Genomic DNA, 18,914 nt, shown 5'->3' with positions numbered 1-18,914 from the left:
CAATCATTCTTGGCAGGTCCTGCTACTGAAAAATGGCTGGCCTTAGGCAAGCCCTTTTGCAAAAAGCACAGCTGAAAGCCTGAGTTTAGGAGCCTGCACTGCCCCGATGAAGCTCCACGGGAGCAAATACAGAGCCTCCAGGCAGAGCTATGGTCCAGGCTGGCTTCATTTTTCCAGGGAGCCTTTGGTGAGTTCAATTATCTGGTAAATATCCAGTGCTTCACCTGAAAAATAGTGCAAATTGGTTAGGATGCTTCCTCAAGAATTGTTAACTCACAGGTCAGAAGTGAGAAAAGGAGCTTAATTAATGTTAAGGTCAAAAAGTACCGAAGGGTTCAGAGTAATTGCCAGGAATGGTAATGTTACATTTGGGGGGGATCTGTTTTCTTTTTTGTATAAAGTAAGTTTATCTTAGACACACAGAAAATAAGCTCTCTGATTTACTTGTTTGGCACTCAAAGCACAGTTTTTTCACTTAAGAATGTACTTTGACTTTATACAGTACATCTTCAAACATTTCCGTTGTGGATGAAGAGGGAAGGGAACAGATGGAAGAAACCAGAGTTTCAAACATTCCTTCATTTACTATGAACAGTTTTCTAGAAACACATGCCTTTGTGATTTGAGCGTCATGCTCACTTTGGAGCCAGGGCACATTATAAACTGAAATAGCCCAGAACACAGCACAAGAAGTAGACTTCTTATCCTCTGGTGCCTCAAGCTTCGTGTTGTCCAAGACCACTTCTAGTCTGCATCACGTCCTATGAGTAACGAGGAACAAAGGTGTTGTGCTCACCCTCGGGAATCCCGTATCTCCTTTCCATCCCAGTTGGGTTGGAAGGGGTTTTACAATCCATGGTCACTTCCTTCCTGAGGCACTGGTCGATATCGACTGTACTGAAAAAGGCGACTGACTGGGGCAAGTCATTCAGACCCAGCTTGTAGGCAAACATGCACCTGAAAGAGACCCAACCTCCTCTCACAGTCATGTCCCTGCTGTGAATCCAGGAGAGATGACCTGGTATCTGACAGCAGAGCCTCCCCCCAGCCAGCTCTGTTCACTTAGCAAAGAAAGCTGAAGGGCCAGCACTGCCCCCTATCCAGCAGCCGAACACCTCCCGCTGAGACACTCACGTGCAATTACGGACTCAAAACACACCTTTTTTTTTTCCAGTTTGGTACACTTTATTGATGTCAAAATTTCAATTATTGGGCCAGAATTTGAATATACGAGGACTTTCATTTTAGCTTTGTTAAACATAACCCCCCAGGAGATGATTAAGAGGGCAGCGGAGACAGTGTTGAGTATTGTAAACATTCATTATTTACCCATTAATCAGGATAGATCATGGTTCCCAAACTGGTTCTGGGGCAGATCAACATGAAACTGTAACATTTAATGTAACCATATAAACTAGGAATTTTACTACAAAAAAATACAACTCAATATATGAAAAAATATGTTTTTAAAATCACATTTGAGTTTCCCCATTAACAATGTTTTCTGTCAGTATTCAGAATAACAAACTTCTGGCACTTAAGAATTAACATTTACGAATGGAAGAAAATATCTCAGTTTTCTACGGGTTGAGAAAAGCCTCTGTCACTTGATTTTCAAAACAGAAAGGTGTGTTCTGAGGGGAGCACAATTTGAGAACTACTCTTTGAAACAACTGCCCTGGCTTCTACCTCCTCACCACCTCAGTGATCTAGTCTTGGTATATGACACTTTCAATCCCCCAAAAATTTTTTCTAAAGGTTGAGGCCAGTCTTTTTTAAGACTGCTAGAAGTTTTAAGAATCAGAGATAAAAGTGGGAACACTTACTTCTGGGGGGATGAAAATTCAGATCATGCTCAGCCCGGTCCAAGCCCCACATATCTGGTATATGGTCAGGCCAGAGAGGCCACGGGCCTTGCCTACCTGGTCAAGAGGTTGGTGATCTGCAGGGCGAGGGCAGCACGGTAGCGGTCCTCCTCCCGCACCAGGTAGCGAACCTCATCGTGGATGCTGATGCAGAAGCGCCCATCAATGGCAAACTCCTCAAACAGCCACTTCATGGCCACAAGCATGAGGTGTAAGTAGTCCACAGCGGAGCTCTGCACCACCCAATTCACACGGCTGGTCATAAACTGGGGAGGGAAGGTAGGCACAGGCGAGAAGGGTTAAACCACATACCAGTTCACTAGAGTAGGAGGTAGTACAGGAGCCCTGCCCTCCCTGTGACCCTCTCCCCATGTTCCAAGGGTAGTAGGATACCTCCCCCTGGACAGCAGAGGGCTCCAGGGCTCGGGTGATGCGGCAGCCCAGCACCGGGGTACGTGGTGTGTCAGACATCGCAATGCTCTCCAGCTTATTGAACATTTCTGACTCTGTGCCCCCCATCCAGGCTCGTTCAGCAACCACCTCCCACTTCTTCCACTGTGATCTGGGGGGCGAGGAACAAAGAGAGGGCAAGCTTTGTCTTTTAGCATCTTAGAGCTAAAAAAGCATCCCAGCTTTCCCCAGGCCAGCCCAGAGCCGCCCTCCATCCTTAACACACAGACAGTTCTCACTTCCTAGAAGCTTCTCTCTGGATCTTGCGTAGATCCTGCAGGGAAACCCAGCCATCCTCGGTCCTGTCCACAGGGAGGTCCAACTCCCTCAGCAGCCACTCGCCCTCATCTGACAGCCGATACCTGGGGGGGGGGGGGGGGGGTGCAGTGTCACAATTGTCATTCCCATGGGAACGCCTCTTCTATGCCAAACCCTGGGCTAGGAGTGTTCAATCCCCTCACTCCACTTCCACAACCACCCTGGGGTCGTGCCTTTCCCCTACAAGCTCCACTTCAGAGGGGAAAAAGGCTCAGAGATACTAAGTGACTTTGTGGGATCACACAGCCAGGAAGAGGTAGAGCCTAGACAGGAACCCAGGATTCTGGGGACTGCATGAGGGTAGCCCAATAAAGGACAGACTCCAACACGAGAACCACTACTGTTATTACTGTCCTAATGCCTTAGACACTGCACTGCCCCATGACCAACAGGTGGCATGTAGTAGTCCAGGAGGCAGCAAGAGCTATCACCCCACATTGGGGGGGGAGTGCACGTAGCGGGGATAGAACAGGCTGCTCCCTGAAAGGGAGAGGACAGGAGACAGAACCTACAGCCAGGCCCGACTGACCCTTCTCAGTCCCCACTGCCCCAGACTTCCAGCTTCAGTGCAACTTCAGACATTACCAGGCTCGTCTCCAGATGGCTCCAGAGCCACGCCACTCACCTTCTCAAAGGTGCACCAGGGTTTCCCCACCACCCCTCAGTCCAGACGACTCTGTGAGGCCAGCAAAGGTTTCCACAACTAAGGCCCAACCTCTTCTGTCATCACTGCCTTGCCTCCGCCAGCACACGCCGCCCACGGTGCGTGCCACCCCCAACCCCATGTCCTCCTCTCACCTTCCTGGACAATACTCGGCTCCCCTTTTCTGCCTTTGTGCAGTTACTACTGAACTGTTATCACTTACTTAACTTTTAGTCTTTCCATGAGGAGGTCAGCTAATTAAACGTGGACACCATATATTATACCCATGCAAGTCATAAAGGCACCAATCCTCCCTCACACTCGATTCAGGAACCCTCCTAGGAGGCTGCCGAGGCCCTGAGCAAACAATAGGTACTATGGGCGGAAGCAAACTGGAAGCCTGGGAAGGCCTTCTCCTCTGTCAAAATCAGTTTAAAGTCTCTGGTTTTCCACAGGCCCTCCCGTCAGCTGTCTTCTACTAAACCGCCTGCTGCGCGTGCTCTCACTCCCTGTAGGCACGTGAGTTTGCAACCCCACGATACTGTTTACTCTGCATGACCAGAGCTCTGACAGCGTAACAAAAGCACAGCTTTAACTCTGTGAGGAAAACTGACCATTAAGCAAGCAGATGTCACAACCCAAGAACAAACCACCCTAGATCTAGGTCATGGGGGTCTGGAGGAAGAGGGGCCAGGTGAGGACTCACGTAATGGGAAGAGGTAGAAAAGAAGGGGGCGGTAAAGGTAGTAAAGCAAGCCTGAGGCCCTGGGGTAACGTGGCTGTGGATGGGAGAGGCACCCTCACCTGCGGAGGCCCTTGGTGACCGCATACATCTGTCGGGCTTTCTCAGCTGCCTCCTGCCGTGTGAGCCGGTGGTTGAACTGCATTAGCAGGCGCTCAGCGAAGGGCTGCCCGGCCCCATAGATGCGGCCATAGTTGAAGACCTTGGCGTGCTCACGGCTGATGCCCACTGTGGCAGCTGTCTTACTGTGTAGATCGGTGCCCCTGCTCTTCCTGCCCTGCAGTGTCATCCACCCAAAGGCTGTGCAGCCTGGGGGGCGAGGCAGGAGTGAGAAAACAGGCTTCAGAAATACTCCTCCCGGCGAGACATCAGGCTGCCACTGCTTTGCTCCAGCCCCGGCTCCTGCTCACCATGCATGCCGGCAAAGTGGGCGTCTCCAAGCACAGCTGCAATCCACAGCTCCTGTGAGTCCACATCAGCACCCACGAGGACATAGCCGGGCGGGGCCTGCACCATGGCCTTCAACTCACTGCCTACTCGGTCAGGCTGCAGGAAGAGTGAGGTCAGACCCGACCTAGATACCCCAGTAGACTCCTCCCACCCATCCCTGGAGCCTGACTAGACTGAGAATGCTGGAGCCCTTCCTGAGGGGATGGTTTTAAGGAATGCCAGCCAGCAGTGCCCCGAACTCCACAGTTCCAGGTAAAGAATCCCTGCTCCGTGCCTGGCTCTATACCCGGCCCCATCTAGACTCCACACTAGCTGTGCCTAGCATGCCTTGTCAATGTGTGGCCAGGAGCAGGTGCCCAGAACATATCTGCTGAAAAGCTGGATGAGTTGTGAAGCTAAATTTGAACTTGAGTCCTGCCTGACCCAGATCTTAGGTTCCTTTTCATGCTCCTCAGCAAAGTCCCTCTGCAACCCCAGCTTCTAGACACATAGGAGAGGAAGGGCAGGACCAGAGATGCAGAGGACACATACCCGGGCGTTGCTGGCAGTGAGCCACGTGGGCTCTACAGCCCGTCGAGTGATGGTGCCAGCGGTTACGACCTGGGGCAGGATGGCCCCATAACGGCCTTCCTCATCATAGTGTGGGTGCCTGGGGGGAGGACATGAGGCTCAGCAGCTTGCTTGGGTCCTAGGACCCGCCCCCATTTTCCCGTTCCCACAACCACTTGCCAGGACATACCTGGTCACAGCACGGGGCAGAGCTGACCTGGGCAGCCACACCACCATCTGGGAGCTGCAGGGACAGACGGATTGCTCAGCACAGCCACAGGGAGCACACTCCATCCCCCATCACAACACGGCCCTCATTTGCCCAGCTGCGGCCCTCCTGGCCCAGCCTCAACCCTCTTCCCACTGACTTGACTCAGGGTGGGCCTAGCATCTACCGTCTAGGAGCATAAGCCACCGGGAACTGGCTAGGCATCTGAGGCAGCTTCGGCCCCCATCCTGGATTATCTATGAGGCACCCAGCACCAGCCCTGCCACCACTGCCTTTTCCAGGCTCAGGGCAGACTTTACCAACCCATCACAGCACCCTTCTCACAAGAGTGTGCCGCTGGCAGCCACAAACCCCTCAGAACTAGCCTTCGATCCATTTGCCATTCCCAGCCTACAGGACCCACTCCCGGCCCCCAACAGAGTTTACAGGCTACTAGCCCTCCATGGAAGGGGCCGCAGAGCTGGGAGGGGCCACCAAGGTCCTACAGTACCACTCTTTTTACGCAACAGGGAAACTGAAGCTGGAGAGGGAACGAGCCTTGCCCACGGTCCCATGGCACCAGGACCACAAGCAGCCAGGCCTCTAGGCCAGGCTGTCCCTCCACTGCAGCACAGGCTGTCAGGGGCCCCTGGCTGGAAGGCAGGGGAAGGGATCCCAAGACTGCAGTAACCCGGCCAGAGGCACGGACAGAAAGCATGTCTCTGCCCTCCCACGGTGACCCACCTGATACGTTTATGGGCATTCCTCCAAAAAGAAATCATTTTGTTGATTTCCAAGGCACGGGGCCCACTGGCACCTCCTGGGCCAGCCTGCAGGGTGCCGTCCTCCATCTTGGGCAGGAAGTCTTTGGCAAAGGGGCTGCCCACATTGCAGCTGTTACCATCCTGAAGAGAGCAAAGGAAGCAGGGGCTGGAGGCACATGGCAGACCCCTAGCTGGGGAACTGATGCCCAAAAGATCCTATCATGTACCAGATGTGGCAGAGACACCTGACATGCCCTGTGTCATCTAATTCCACCACCATGCCCGTCACCACCCAACTGGCAGAAGGAAGACAAAGCCTCAAGAGAGATGACAACACTTGTCTGAGATCATACTCTGCGCCACTACTACCAGCATTCCTGCAGAAAGGGAGTCTCCCTGTTTGAGTCACTCTGGAGGCCTACTGTGTGCCCTGAGCACAGCGAGGACACCACAGAACAGGCATGAACCAGGACACACACCTTGTGAGGCAGCTTGAAGAACCAGCAGCCGGGGATATCCACATCATTGTAGGGTCCGTTGCCATGGTGATAAGCTGGCTGGCTGGCTTTTGGGCTACCAGCAGCAGTCTGTGGGGGCCACACACCTAGATCAGGCCCTGCTCCAGCACCTGCATTCAGCGAGGGCCATGGGGTAGGGGGCGGGAAAAGGGCCTGAAATGGCGAGCAGGTAAGCTGGGAAATGACAGGATGGCTATGAGGTCTCAGGCTTCCTCCTTGGCCTCCAACAAGCACGGGGCCACCCAAAGGCAGGGCAGCCATCTCCCAGCTCCCCAAGACCCTGGGAATTCTCTGGGGGGGAAAGAGCTACTTGAGCACAAGAGGAGGGCCCTGCCACCCAACACCCACCCAGACAACCCCTGAGCAGGTGCCCAGCTCACCAGAGCTGGGGGTTGACCTGGAACTGCCACTCGCAAGTTCTCCATCCTGGCTTCGGCCTCCACTTCTAAGCAGCCCATTTCTTCCACCTGGATGGGCCCAGGTACCAAGAAAGTGAAGCAGGGGGCTGGCTTGGCCCAAATCCACCACCCCTCCCTGCGACACGCAGACAGCCCAGGACAGCCTGAGGTGGGCAACTGAGCACATCCGGCACCCCGCCCCCACCCAAAAGGCCACCCCTTCCTTGAGGGAACAGAGCCCCCTCCCCAGAGCTCAGGCTCAGAGCCCACCCTCACCGTCTGCCACATGGCACTGCTGTCGGTGAGCAGGAAATCCTCAGCCAGGTCTGCCTCCTGCGGCTCCAGCTGCTGCTTCCCCTGTTCAAGACAGTGCTTCCTGTACAGGGACTCGATGGCTCTGCGCAGAGAACAGCAGCAGCAGCCTCTGGTTACCGGGTGCCCCCTCCGGGCCAGGCAGCTCGCTGGGGGCCTTCCGCGATTCCCTCCGTTTAGCCTCAGAATCAGCTCTGAGGCGGAAGTGGACAGCACTTCCCCTGGTTCACAGACAGGGAGTGACAAATTGAAAACGACAGCAATGGTGGCAGGCTGGGTTTCGAGGCCTGGGCTGACTCAAATCTAAGCGCTTCTCCCCAGAGCCGCCACCTCCCCGGGAAAAGGTCTGGGAGCTCAGCAGTGGGAAGTCAGGGCCAGGCCCTGCCCCAGGCTGGCTCCTGCCCACTCATCCATCCTTCAGCTCCAAGGGAGCAGGCTGATCCCTGCCTCTCTGTCCTAAGGCCCCACGGGTGGTTCAGGCTGCCCCGCAGAGCCAGGACTCTCAATTCTGGGGCACTTCAAGTGCTATGGCTTCTCCCCAACACCTGCCTGTCAAAAGCTCAAGGGTTTGTGAGCTCAGACAAGAACCTGACTTCCCTAGGCCTTTGTTTTGCCAACTCTAAAATGAAGATAACCACAGGACTGCCTGGAGAACAAACGAGGGAAGCACTGTAAAATGTTTATTAACACAGAATATAATCAGTGCTCAATAAATTATACTCAAAAAAGGGGGACAAAGCTCATCCCCCCGTCACTTCCAATGGCCCTCCCTCTGCACACTCCTCATGTGAGGGCAGCTGGGCTGCCGGGCCCAGGAGCAGGGCCTCAGTCCCACCCACTCCAAGCACCACACCCTCAGCCCCACAGAGCTCTGAGGCCCAGACAGAAAAGGCAGCCACCAAACAAAGAACTAGAACCCAGACTCTCAGACCCGAGCTCTTTCCACTAGCCTGAGCTGGGTTTGGTCTCTCCAGCAAGGGGAAGGTGTGCCTAGCCTCCAGCCCCTTCCTCCCTGAGCCAGAGCCTTACATGTAGGGGCAGGCCACCCCAGCCGACGTTAGGCTGCTGCCTGGCAGCACCTTAGCCAGGTTGTCCCGCCGCCCGGGCACCAGGTATCCCCAGCCATGCCGCTCCGAGTAGTGCAGAGGAAAGCCGTCCCAGGTCAGCGCCATGAGTTTAGGTGTGACCCGCATCTGGAGACTGAGGAGGCTGGGGCCTGGGGTCCACGCAGGGTCATCTAGCCGGGGACAAAGCTTCCGATACCACCTATGCCCCGTCAGAAGAGAGCAGTGTCATGGTAGTCGGGGGAGGACAGTGTGTGACGGCAAGGGCCCCACCCACTCTCCAAGACCCCAAGGCTTTCTGGTGACCTCAGCCTACAGTCACCATCCCTTCCCTCTGGGATACAGCCAGGACCCCCACGGAGTCCCCTAGAATAATTCGAATATCCCAGAAGGAAAGATCCTATGTCAGCCCCCCTGTACTACTCAGAAGCCAGGACCCACATGCATAGCCTAGGGCTGGACTCCTTCCCCAGCTCCATTTCACGCAGGGAAACTGCCCAGAGGAGCAAGTAGATCTGCCCTCCCACCGCTGCTCTAGAGGCACACCAGGGCCTTCAGAGCTCCATCCCTCACGTGCTGTTCACCGGAGCCAACGCAAGGGTGAGGCAAGTGAGGCACTCAGGGCACAAAATTTACGGCGGCCTCATCTCAGGCAAATGTAAAGTTGGCACTCTGCTGTTCACCCTGGCTGCCCCTATTTTCTCATCTCTGCCACTCCATGGGGTGTGAATGAAGGGTCACCTCCTCAAGGAAGCCTTCCTTGATTTCCCCAAGCAGAGTCAGGCACTGCCTCAACACTGATGACTCTTCTGTCTCATCATGGATATAAACTCCAGCTGCGCTGGCTGGTCTGCACAACTGGCTCCTCCCAGGGAGAAGCTACTAGAAAGAAGGAGTTATGTTCCTATTTGTACTCTCAGAGGCTACTGTGAGGCCCAGCACACAGCAGGTGCTTAGTGCACTTGTACTGCTTTAGTCCAGTGACCCAGGGGTCAGAGCAAACTAGTGAGCAGGACTGGAAGATGGCAGGAACAAATGGCAGCAGGTTAGTAAGGGCCCATATGCACACCACCCCGTGCTGGGGCCCAGAATAGGGGTGTCCCAGGGTGGAGGGAGGGGTAAGGATGGCCGTTGGACATGTGAGGGAGACAGGGCTCACCCTGGGTGCCCAGGAAGGTGCTGGGGCCGCTTGGGCAGGAGCTCTGTGGTCCCCCTCAGCTGCTCCAAGCAGGCGCGGGCCATGACATCTCGCTGAAACTCCTCCTCCTCACTGGGGGGGCCAGGGTCTGCACAGGGTCGGGGAGGACAATCAGGACCAGAGAAGTGTCTCTCACAAAGACCTGCCCAGCCTACTCATCTCCGCAAGGCCGGAGCAACCCCTTCCAAGGAACCCCTCGGTCCCAGGACCTTCCCAGGGTCCATCCCTGCCCCACCTCCCGCCCATGTTCCCCACCTTCCTGATCCTTGGGATCCCCAGGAGCCTTGGGCTCCTCGACAGGCAACTTGCTGGCTGCGGCCGGCTCCTTCGTCTTCACCTTCTTTGCCTTCTTCTGCTTAAATTCCTGTAGGTCCCACTCTAGGTCCCAGAGCCAGGGATCTTCTTTGTACCTGCACAGCCAGTCCACCAGGGGAGGGCTAAGGCCAAGCCGAAGGCCAGCCCTCCCACCTGCCCATCCCCTGCAGGGGGATCCAGCCCGCCCAAGGCCTGGCTACCTCTCTCCTGAGAGCAGCTGGCAGGCATCGTTGGCCAGGTCCATCAGCGACTTCTTCATCTCCCACTGGAGCTCCTCATAGGTGCTCTGTGCCTCCGCCAGGTAACGCTCCCAGTTCTGGTTGACAGGCAGGTAGGAGACACCCATCTCCAACATGCCAGCCAGAGTCACCGGGTGGGGACACCTTGAGGACAAACACCAGGGCTGCCATAAATGACCACAGGAGGCAAGGCTTTGGCCCAATCCCTGGGCCAGCCTGGCGATCCTCAACCCAACCACCCACGTCAGAGAGACAGGGGTTTAAACCCCAGCTCTACCGTCTCCCAGCCACGAGACCCTGGGTAAGTCACTTCATCTCTCTGAGCCTAAGTTCCTTCATCTATAAAATGGGAATAATATCATCCCATCCTCAGGGGTAATGGGGGGAATGACAGATCACAAAAATGAAAATGGCTGTCACTTGCTGAGTAATGACTAAGTGCCAGGCACGGTGCTACAGCCCCATACACACAAAAGATCATACAAGAACCTCACAACTGTAGTCAAGTATATTTGTGTACGTTTCACAGATAAGAGAATTGAGGCTCAGGGAAACCCAGTAACTTGCCCAAGGTCAAATGAGTTGGATAGGATAATCAAGATTAGAACCAGGTCTGGCTGACGCTTATGACTCTGACCACATCATAAAACTGACTCACTAGCAAACATAACCAAGACAGATGTGAAGTCCTTGGCTCAGGATCTGGGTTCAGAGATGGTGCTTAGCAAACCAGGACCACACACATGAAACAAGCACAGCCTCAGCGCCCCCCTCCAGGGCCTCTGTAGAAACCCCAGAGTCCAAGGCCCAGGTGGCCACCACTGGACAGAGTGGCTCCATGCTCTCAGCCCAGAAAGGCTAAGGCCCCCAGCCTGAGAAAGGCCCAGCACCACCTGGTTACGGTGGGCCCGGGTGCCAGGAACCCACTGACCCCCATGGGTTCCCAGAGGGGCTCTCCCTCACCTCTCCAAGAAGAGCGGTAGCTGCTGCTGGAAAACCTCATAGGTGGCCCACACGTCCTGGGCACAGTACTGCATCAGGTCCTGGCACAGGCGACAGGAAGGCGCTGGGTGGGCAGCCATCCCACTACCACCACCGGGCCTCTCAGGGTCAGGTCTGGCAGCTACACTCCCCAGGGTCACTAGGGGTCTGCCACAGCCCATGTCCCCAGAGCCCCTCTCCACCACCATACCTGGAAGTTCTCACGGATGTCCTTCATGCTACCCTTGACAAACAGCTCGCGGGGCTCCTTCTCTAAGCGAGGCCCCCCCACGTAGAGGCTGTGCACGTCTGCCAGATTATTGACACTGCTGATGTCCAGCCAGTCCCAGGATGAGATCTGGAGGCCAGAGCAAGGGACACAGCAGATCAGCTCGGTCTCAAGCCAGACAGGCCGGCCGGGGAGGGGCCCCCCTCCACAGTGTGCTCTCACCGCTGGGCCGTTAGCTTTGCTCTGGGCTTTCTGGCCTCGCCGTGTGGGGTGCCGGGCCTTGTGCTTGCCCTGCTTGGCTGCCATCCACAGACTGCGCTGGAAGCTGCTTAGCCCTGAGATGGCCATGTGCATGCTCATGGTGTCCAGGAAGCGCATGCGGGAGCCCTGAGGAGGAGAGGCTGCAGCTGAGGGGCCAGCCTACCCCTGCTTCGGTACTTCAGCCCACCAGCCCCACCTCAGCCTCCCCTCCCAGCCCACAGCCTCCCAGCGCTAAAGAGTGTCTTCATGCTTGCTCACGCTTGTGCCTCCACCTGTGAGGGGCCTGCCTTCTCAAACCCTAGCCACCCTTGAAAGCGCAGGCCTGGTTGAATCCCAACACACAGGCCTTCCCAGCATCCAGCAGCAGCTCCAGGGGCACCCTGGCAACAGAGTGGCCAAAACGAGGCCTTCCAAGCTATCAGGCTCGGCCCCCAGCCCTGCCGCTCAGAAGCTCTGTGGCCCTGGGCAAGTCAACAAGGCTGTCTGAGCCTCAGCACACTCAGCTAGAGGCTAAGGCTACTCTCACCTGCCCTGCCTTTCTACTAGGGCACTTTTTACAGAATGAAGAATTGCCACACTATGGTTCTGAGTATTTGATGTGTGCACTGTTCAAACCCTCTCAACAATCCTATGAGGTAGCTTCTGCCATCTCCCTCTCTTTACAGCTAAGGAAACTGAGGCTGTTTCCTTAGTTGTAAAGGGACGTTAAGAGGCTCATGCTGCTCACTAGTGGCCGAGGCAGGATGGGAGCCCAGGCCGTGGGGCCCACAGCCTCCAAAGACCCACGCTAAGCTCTAAAATGCTGCACAGAGATAAGGGCCATTAGTACCCTGTGACAACTCAGGTCCTGTGCCAGGCAGACCCTAGGGACAGAACAGCTGGTTACAGGGACCACGGGCAGGGCTGGTCAACAGGAGGCCCTGTAGCTTCTACAAAGGCGATGGAGGCACTGGCCAGGAAAAGAAATGCCTTCCCTAGCCACTGAGAGCAGGGCTCTTAGCCCACCCGGTGCCAGAGCCTGCATTTGGCCCCATGAACCATACCCGGATCAGGTACTGCTCCCTGATATGGGCCCGGTCGAAGCACACGTTGTGCCCCACCACTAACTGCTCCTGCCAGTCTCGCTGGGTGGGGCCGCCGGCACTGGCAGGGACCTCCAGGGGAATGAGGTCAGCCGGCGACAGCTGGCTGGTCCAAGAGTAACGCTCTTCCACCAGCCGCCGGCTGCACCAGGAATACCTGAGGGAGGTGAGAGGCAGGCAGGTTCAGCATGGAGGCATTCAAGTTCCGCCCCACAATCCCCACTGCACACCTACCACCACATGCCAGGCCCTACACTAGCAGCTAGGGGTACAAGGGAGACCACGGGGTGCTCCTAGTGCTCACAGAGCTAGAGGTCGGGCGGGGTGCTGCCCAGGTATGTGTTGGGAGTGCGGAGGAATTACAAAAGCCTCTTTACTTTTCTACCTCCAGAGAGAAAGGGAGCTAAGTGCCACAGTCCCGGGGGTCCCGGATGGGCATTCAGCCTGGGCCATCAAGGTGTCTGTTATGCCCAGGGCTCACCAAGTCTGTGCTTGGCTCTGAGGTGTCTTAATGACCGTTATCAACCCCTCACCTCTATAAGCACAAAACGACTAATGTTCAAAGTGCTAGTGAAGAAGAGAGACAATTATAATAAAACCCAAAGTGGAATTTTTTTTTAATTGAAAGTGGCAAAAAAAAAAGACAAATGCTGCACACGTGTACAGGATGAATCATCTGACAGCTGGAAAGATTCTGAAGGACAAAGAGCGAATCACGCACCTTGTAGAAGGTGCTGTGTCTCTGAGCAACCACCCTCAGTGAGAGACCAGGGAAAGTGTCAGAATGGAGGAAATGTATGCACATGTGCTAGGAAATATGTGCTAGGGTTGGGGTGGGAGGGGCAGGGGATGAGTGCTGCCTGCTGGGGGCCGGACACTGTTTCAGGAAAAGGCTGGAGTTTGCTCAAGATTCACAAGACTAAGTGTGGGGAAATGGCTGCTGAGCAAAAGCCTTTTGTGAACCACAGATTACGCCAAAGGGTCAAGGCCACTCAGCATCAAAGTGAGTGAAGAGGCCACGTGTGGCCACCACAGCTGCGAACAAGCTGCCTGTTTCCCTTACGGTGGCGAGGAGGGGTTATCTGCCGCAACAGATACAACAAACATAAAACTAGTTTCTTTGGGGGAAGGGGTTACCAGCAAAAAGAGGTTCCTAGTGTTAAACCTGGTAAAATCTAACTCACACTCCAAATGATGGCAAAACGCTCAAGTTGAAACCTCCTCCCCTTTCAATTCAACATGTCAAAGCCCTCAAACACAACACAGAAGAAAAGGCTGAAGGATGTCAAATATTTGAGGCTGTGGTGATGACGGGGACTTTAGTTGCAATAAAAAGCCAGACTGGTGTCAAGATCCGGGTCTGCAGCTGTACATGAGAACCATCTTGTTAAATTTATTTGTGATAAAAAAAGAAGAACGCCAAAATGCAAACACCTCTGGCAAATTTAAGATGAGTCAGGACCAATGCCGTTAACACTACACTTTTCCTGTGAATCTTAGATCGGTGTTGACAGCCTGTGTAATGTCCCTCTGGCCTGACGACCAAAGCCCTTACCAGCAGCCTTCGGGAAGCTGCCCTCTGGGCCGTTCAAGGCTCTTCCCTCCCACTGGAAACGGCGGGCTGCTCAGGAACCTGATGTTACGCAGCCACACGGCAGGGATGTGCCCAGGTTAAAAGTGGACTGCTGTCAGGGCCCCGTCTGGCACCTCCCGCCCCCCACCATAGTCAGGCTCCCAGAAGGAAGGCCCCAGCATGAGCCCAGTCCTCAGCAATGACTTCTGCCGCTAGTCAAACTGCACAGTGCCCCCAGTAGCACCGGCAAGAATGGAATGAGAATGAGAGGTGGATGGGAAGGACAGGGAGAGAAAGAGATGAAAAATTAGGAGAGGAAGGAGGAAAAGAAAAGGGGGACTTCAGGGAAATTGGCCAAGAATGACCAAAAGATCAAAAAACAAGTCCTTCTTATCACTGGTTTCCTAATTTTCTTTCAGCCACCACACTCTACTTTACTTTCTCAAATGATGGACAGTATTCCCTCTATTTTGACCATCAAGTTACACAGTAAGCACTGAGATTCTCATCTTAACTGGAACTACATCACTGAGGAATCATCTAGTTTTGCTCTTTTCAGCCGTTAATGCCTACCTTATCTATTTAGCCATGCTTTCACCATTTTCAACTGCATATTTAACATTTCGCAGCTTTCTTTACAAAGATGTAGCTTCCAATAGGAATAAAGAAACTGCCAACTTTTTTTGCTGGCCATGCCTGAAAGCATTAAGGTTGTAAATAGTATTTTAATCCTGGAATGAAGAATAAAAAAGGGGAGAAACAGTACTGCCATCATTGTTTGAAAAAGAAACTTGGGTAGCACTTAGAAAGTTATTTAAAAAGAAAAGAGAGATTGAATATACCTTTTGGGGACAAAAATGCCTGCAAGCCTGCTTGGAAGGCTGGGGGAAGGAAGCAGTTTCTCAGCTGGGGGTGGTCATGAGGCGGGGTGGGGTTACCTGAGGGGAGTGGATATTTGGAAACACTGAAATGGGTCGGGGCGGTGGGGGGGGGGGGGGATTTGGTCTGCATTTAAGGGAGCAGCTGGGGATGCTGAGTGTGCTATACCGCCTAGGACATTCCCGCAAAAGGGAGGTTTCTCCTGCCCAAAATTACCAATAGCATCCCCAAATGGAAACACTGTTCAAATGTCTTGGACTAACTTCTCAGGAAGCTACTAGGGCAAGGGGGAAGGCACCAAATCAAGGTGATCTCAAGTGGTCTCCCAGTCAGTCTCAAGTTCAACACACGTGATTCTCTGCACAGCCCCTATCACCACGTGACATTTGCTTGGGTGTTGTTTACTACCCATACCTTCCTACCAGAAAGTAAGGTCTGTAAAAGCTGGGGTCAAGGCTTGTTTTAGTTCACCACTGAGACCACAGTCCCTGGAAATCCACCCACCAAACACATAGTGGGAGCTCACCAAACTATTAAGCTGGGCCCCCCACATGTGCTCAAGTCCCCTGACCCCTGCCCGTACTCACCAGGCCGAGGGGGATATGGCCACCGCCAATGTGGGGCAAGTTCCCTCTGCCAAGCAGACCTCCACGTCGAACACCAGGGCCCGCTCCTCGGGGATGGCCACGGGTTCGGCCTCCCCCGCGGGGCCGTACCGGGTCCAGCCCTCCGCCCAGGCCCAGCTCGGGGGCCGGGGGGCCAGCTGGGCCTGCAATAACAAGTTGGCCGCCTCCAGGTAGGGCAGGCTCTGCTTCTGGGCCAGGAGGCGGAAGTGCTGGTCCAGGCTGCCCCCGTAGAGGGGCGGCAGGCGCAGCTCCACGTCGGGCAAGGGCGCGGCCGGCTGCCCCCAGAGCCCGTGCTTCTGCAGGTGCTCGACGCTGCGGCGCACCGCGGCCTCGCCGGGCATCTCCCCGCCGTGCCCGAAGATTTGCTCGTGAAGCCCTCTCGAGAGCATCTGGATGTGCAATGGGTTGTGCCGCAGCTGCCCGCCCTCCGAGGACGGCACTGGCGGCGGCGGCGGCGGCGGAGGCTGCGGCTGCCCGTCGCTGGGGACGGGGCCGGAGGCGGAGCTGGAGACCCAACGCCCCGGAGCTGGAACCGGCCCTGGCCCGACGGTGGCGCCGGCCACCTTCCTCCAGAGCAGGCGGCTCATGGTTGGTGCAGGGAGCCCCCCGCTGGGAGTCAGCACACCTGGCTTTGGGCTCCAGCTTGGCAGCTTCTACTGGCTGAGAGACGTGGAGAGAGACACGTCCTGTCTCTGTTTTCCTGTCAGTGAAATGGTTCTGACCATGCCTGCCTTCCACCACAAATCCTAAAGGAGACAGATGATATACAGTGTTACTAATGACACACGTAACATGTGTGATATTAAGAGCCATCATTCCTTGAGCATTTTCTGCGGCCCAGGCAGTGTGCCAGGCGCCTTTAGGTACATTTTCTCAATGAATCATCAAACAACCTTGGGAAATAGCAATACCCTTCCTGAGGAAAACTGAGGTTCACGTAAGTTCATCAGGGAAGGTGACGGCCATGGTTAAGAGGGCAGACTCTGGATAGGAGGACGCGGCTTTGAATGCCGGCTCTGGCTCTTACGAGACGTGTGACCTTGGATAAGCTCCTTAGGCCCCAATTTCCTACTCTGTAAAATGGGGTTAAGGATTCTACCTGTCATACAGGGCTGCTGTTTGGGTGACACAGGGCGAACACGCCGCGCAGCCCGGCCCTCTTCAAGTCCTCGGCAAATGGTGGCTGCCGTTATCGCGACCGCCGCAGCCCGAGGGCCTAGCGCCTTTAGGAGAGAGCGCCCGGATTCGAACCCGCCAGGTGGGCCGCCGTCCCGCGGGGCCCCCACACACGCCTGAGCCCGGGCCCAGCAGGCCCAGGGCGCCCTGCAGGGGGCGTCGGCAGCGGCCCCCGCGCTCCCGGTCGCCGGCACGCCCGACCGCTAGCCTGAGCCCGGCGGCCGCGCCGCGGTGCGCCCTGGGACCAGCCTCCGCCCAGCTCAGGGCCTCGCTCCCTGACTGGAGAGGGAGGGGCCGCGCCGCCGCTCAGGGACTCGGCCTCCCCCCAACGCCGAACCCGCCGGAAACCTCAGTCCGCCCGGTGCTTCCTGGTCTGCGGCTCCCGACCCCAGGCCGGCGACGCGGCGTCTCCCTCCGCGCGGCCTATGCAGCCTCGGGGTGGCGTGTGGCCTGCACCGGAGCAGTCCGCCTCGCTGGCAGCCGCAACTTCCCGTCTGCGCCCCGCTCACTCCCGCGGCTACCCGAGAGGCAAGAGGGAGACTCCCAGTGCGACCAATAGGAGAGCCAAAAGTGGACCGGTCCGCCCGCGGGGTGGGGAGGAAGGACTTCCGGGTGGGCCTTCCCTGCGGAACTCTGGGAACCAAGGTCCAACCTCCCCTGCTCAAGAAGCAGGTGGATTCGTCCTGGGCAAGCCGGTGGGCGGTAATAATACTTTTTAGATTGTCCAAAGAACTCCACGTATCAGGCGGCCGCGTGGCCTAATGGATAAGGCGTCTGACTTCGGATCAGAAGATTGCAGGTTCGAGTCCTGCCGCGGTCGTAGGGCTTATTTACAGTTTTTGGCTTAATTCATTCTTGGGAATTAAATACTGGAACACTACGAAACGCTGTCGCTGATTACCACCCCACGTGGAAGTCTGGGAACACTAAGATATGCCGAAGTAACTACCCCCACACTCGACACCCAGTATATCCAACTGATATTGCTCCCTTACTTCCCCGGGGGCGGGAGTGGTGGTACTTTTCTAAAATGTACCTTCCGGGCTCATACCCCGACGCTGGTAGAGCTGGGGGGGGCATCCTACGCCGAAACCCCGATTTTAAATCCACTGATAAGTGGGAGTAACAGAGATTCACGTTTGAAGGGAACCCCCTCCCTCTTCATCCTGGGCAATTCTGATGGGTAAAAATACTGCCTTTCGTTGAACCCGAATCTGCCGCCCGATAGAGTAAGCCCTCGCCCCGGTGCGTCCGGTTCCCCCGCGCCTGAGGAGCTACCAGAGGTTGCCTTCTAGTCTTTGCGGGATCCTGTCTCTGCATCCACCTCCTGTGGCTCCAGGTGCCTCCGATAAACTGCAAAGCGCCGCAGAAGAAGGCCCACGTGGATAACGAGAGCCTGGGAGTTGGATCCTGGAGACCCAGGAAAGGGAGGCTCAGAGAGATTTGAGACAGACCTGAGGACACACAGCTGACTAGGGACAAAACTCAGGCCTCACAAAAAGTGGGCGCCCACCTCCCAGGCCGTGCGTGTGCCAGGACACCGTGAACTGACTTGAGAAACCGACCTCGGTATTTTTCAGGGGTGTGGTTTGGGGATACCCAGGGAAACACACTCCTCCGCCCGTCCAGCGGACTGATCCCGCCCAGAGAGGCGGAGAGAAGCCCAGATCAAGGCTTGTGAAGGTTGCACTGGCATTGAAGCTAGATCCTTCCATACATTTCCCTTTTCTTTATTTTTAAGTATGAAATATTGTTTATACATTGTTCTAGATGTACTTAATATACACACAAATGTATTATTGTTTCTTTCTTTTGGCAAAAAATACAAGCAAATGAAATTTCAGCGTCTTAAAATCTGGGCTTTTTCACGTAACCTTATACCACTGATATTTAACAAAATGCCGAGAGAAGAGGTTCTCAGCTTAAATCAGGGACTCCCTAAATGGGGAAAACATTTTCATTATTTCTTCTAATCTCCTACTGCAATTTAGCATTTCCTTCAATTATGAGGTTAGGCTACCAGCCACAGTAGTATCAGCAGCACCTGGGGCTTTGTCCCCAGTAGCAATCACAG

The 18,914-nt window shown here is 55.3% G+C and overlaps 1 protein-coding gene across 3 annotated transcripts; it reads right to left on the bottom strand.

Moving 5' to 3' along the window:
• Window positions 1-83: 83 nt before the first annotated feature.
• On the bottom strand, window positions 84-17,360 carry POLG (DNA polymerase gamma, catalytic subunit). Of its 3 annotated transcripts, XM_081227956.1 has the most exons (23): window positions 17,189-17,360; window positions 15,626-16,410; window positions 12,548-12,743; window positions 11,466-11,630; window positions 11,226-11,372; window positions 10,997-11,076; window positions 9,995-10,177; window positions 9,735-9,889; window positions 9,441-9,567; window positions 8,247-8,483; window positions 7,182-7,302; window positions 6,888-6,974; window positions 6,469-6,576; window positions 5,970-6,130; window positions 5,208-5,261; window positions 5,000-5,117; window positions 4,429-4,564; window positions 4,081-4,327; window positions 2,555-2,677; window positions 2,259-2,427; window positions 1,923-2,131; window positions 797-957; window positions 84-224 (listed from the first exon to the last, which is right to left on the bottom strand). In XM_081227956.1, exons 2-23 carry the CDS (start codon window positions 16,249-16,251, stop codon window positions 166-168), a joined length of 3,669 nt encoding a protein of 1,222 aa, XP_081084082.1. In that variant the 5' UTR covers window positions 16,252-16,410; window positions 17,189-17,360; the 3' UTR covers window positions 84-165. The 3 variants fall into 3 exon arrangements, with proteins under 3 accessions (XP_081084082.1, XP_081084084.1, XP_081084083.1); XM_081227957.1 differs by lacking the exon at window positions 797-957 and having other exon boundaries at window positions 141-224; XM_081227958.1 differs by lacking the exons at window positions 10,997-11,076; window positions 11,466-11,630; window positions 12,548-12,743; window positions 15,626-16,410; window positions 17,189-17,360 and having other exon boundaries at window positions 11,226-11,353.
• Window positions 17,361-18,914: the final 1,554 nt, after the last annotated feature.

The sequence above is a fragment of the Mesoplodon bidens genome, assembly GCF_964165515.1.
Source record: "Mesoplodon bidens genome assembly, chromosome: 3".
In the NCBI taxonomy this organism is placed as follows: domain Eukaryota; kingdom Metazoa; phylum Chordata; class Mammalia; order Artiodactyla; family Ziphiidae; genus Mesoplodon; species Mesoplodon bidens.
Note: the sequence above shows the minus strand (reverse complement) of the source record. Positions and strands in the feature narration are given on the sequence as shown.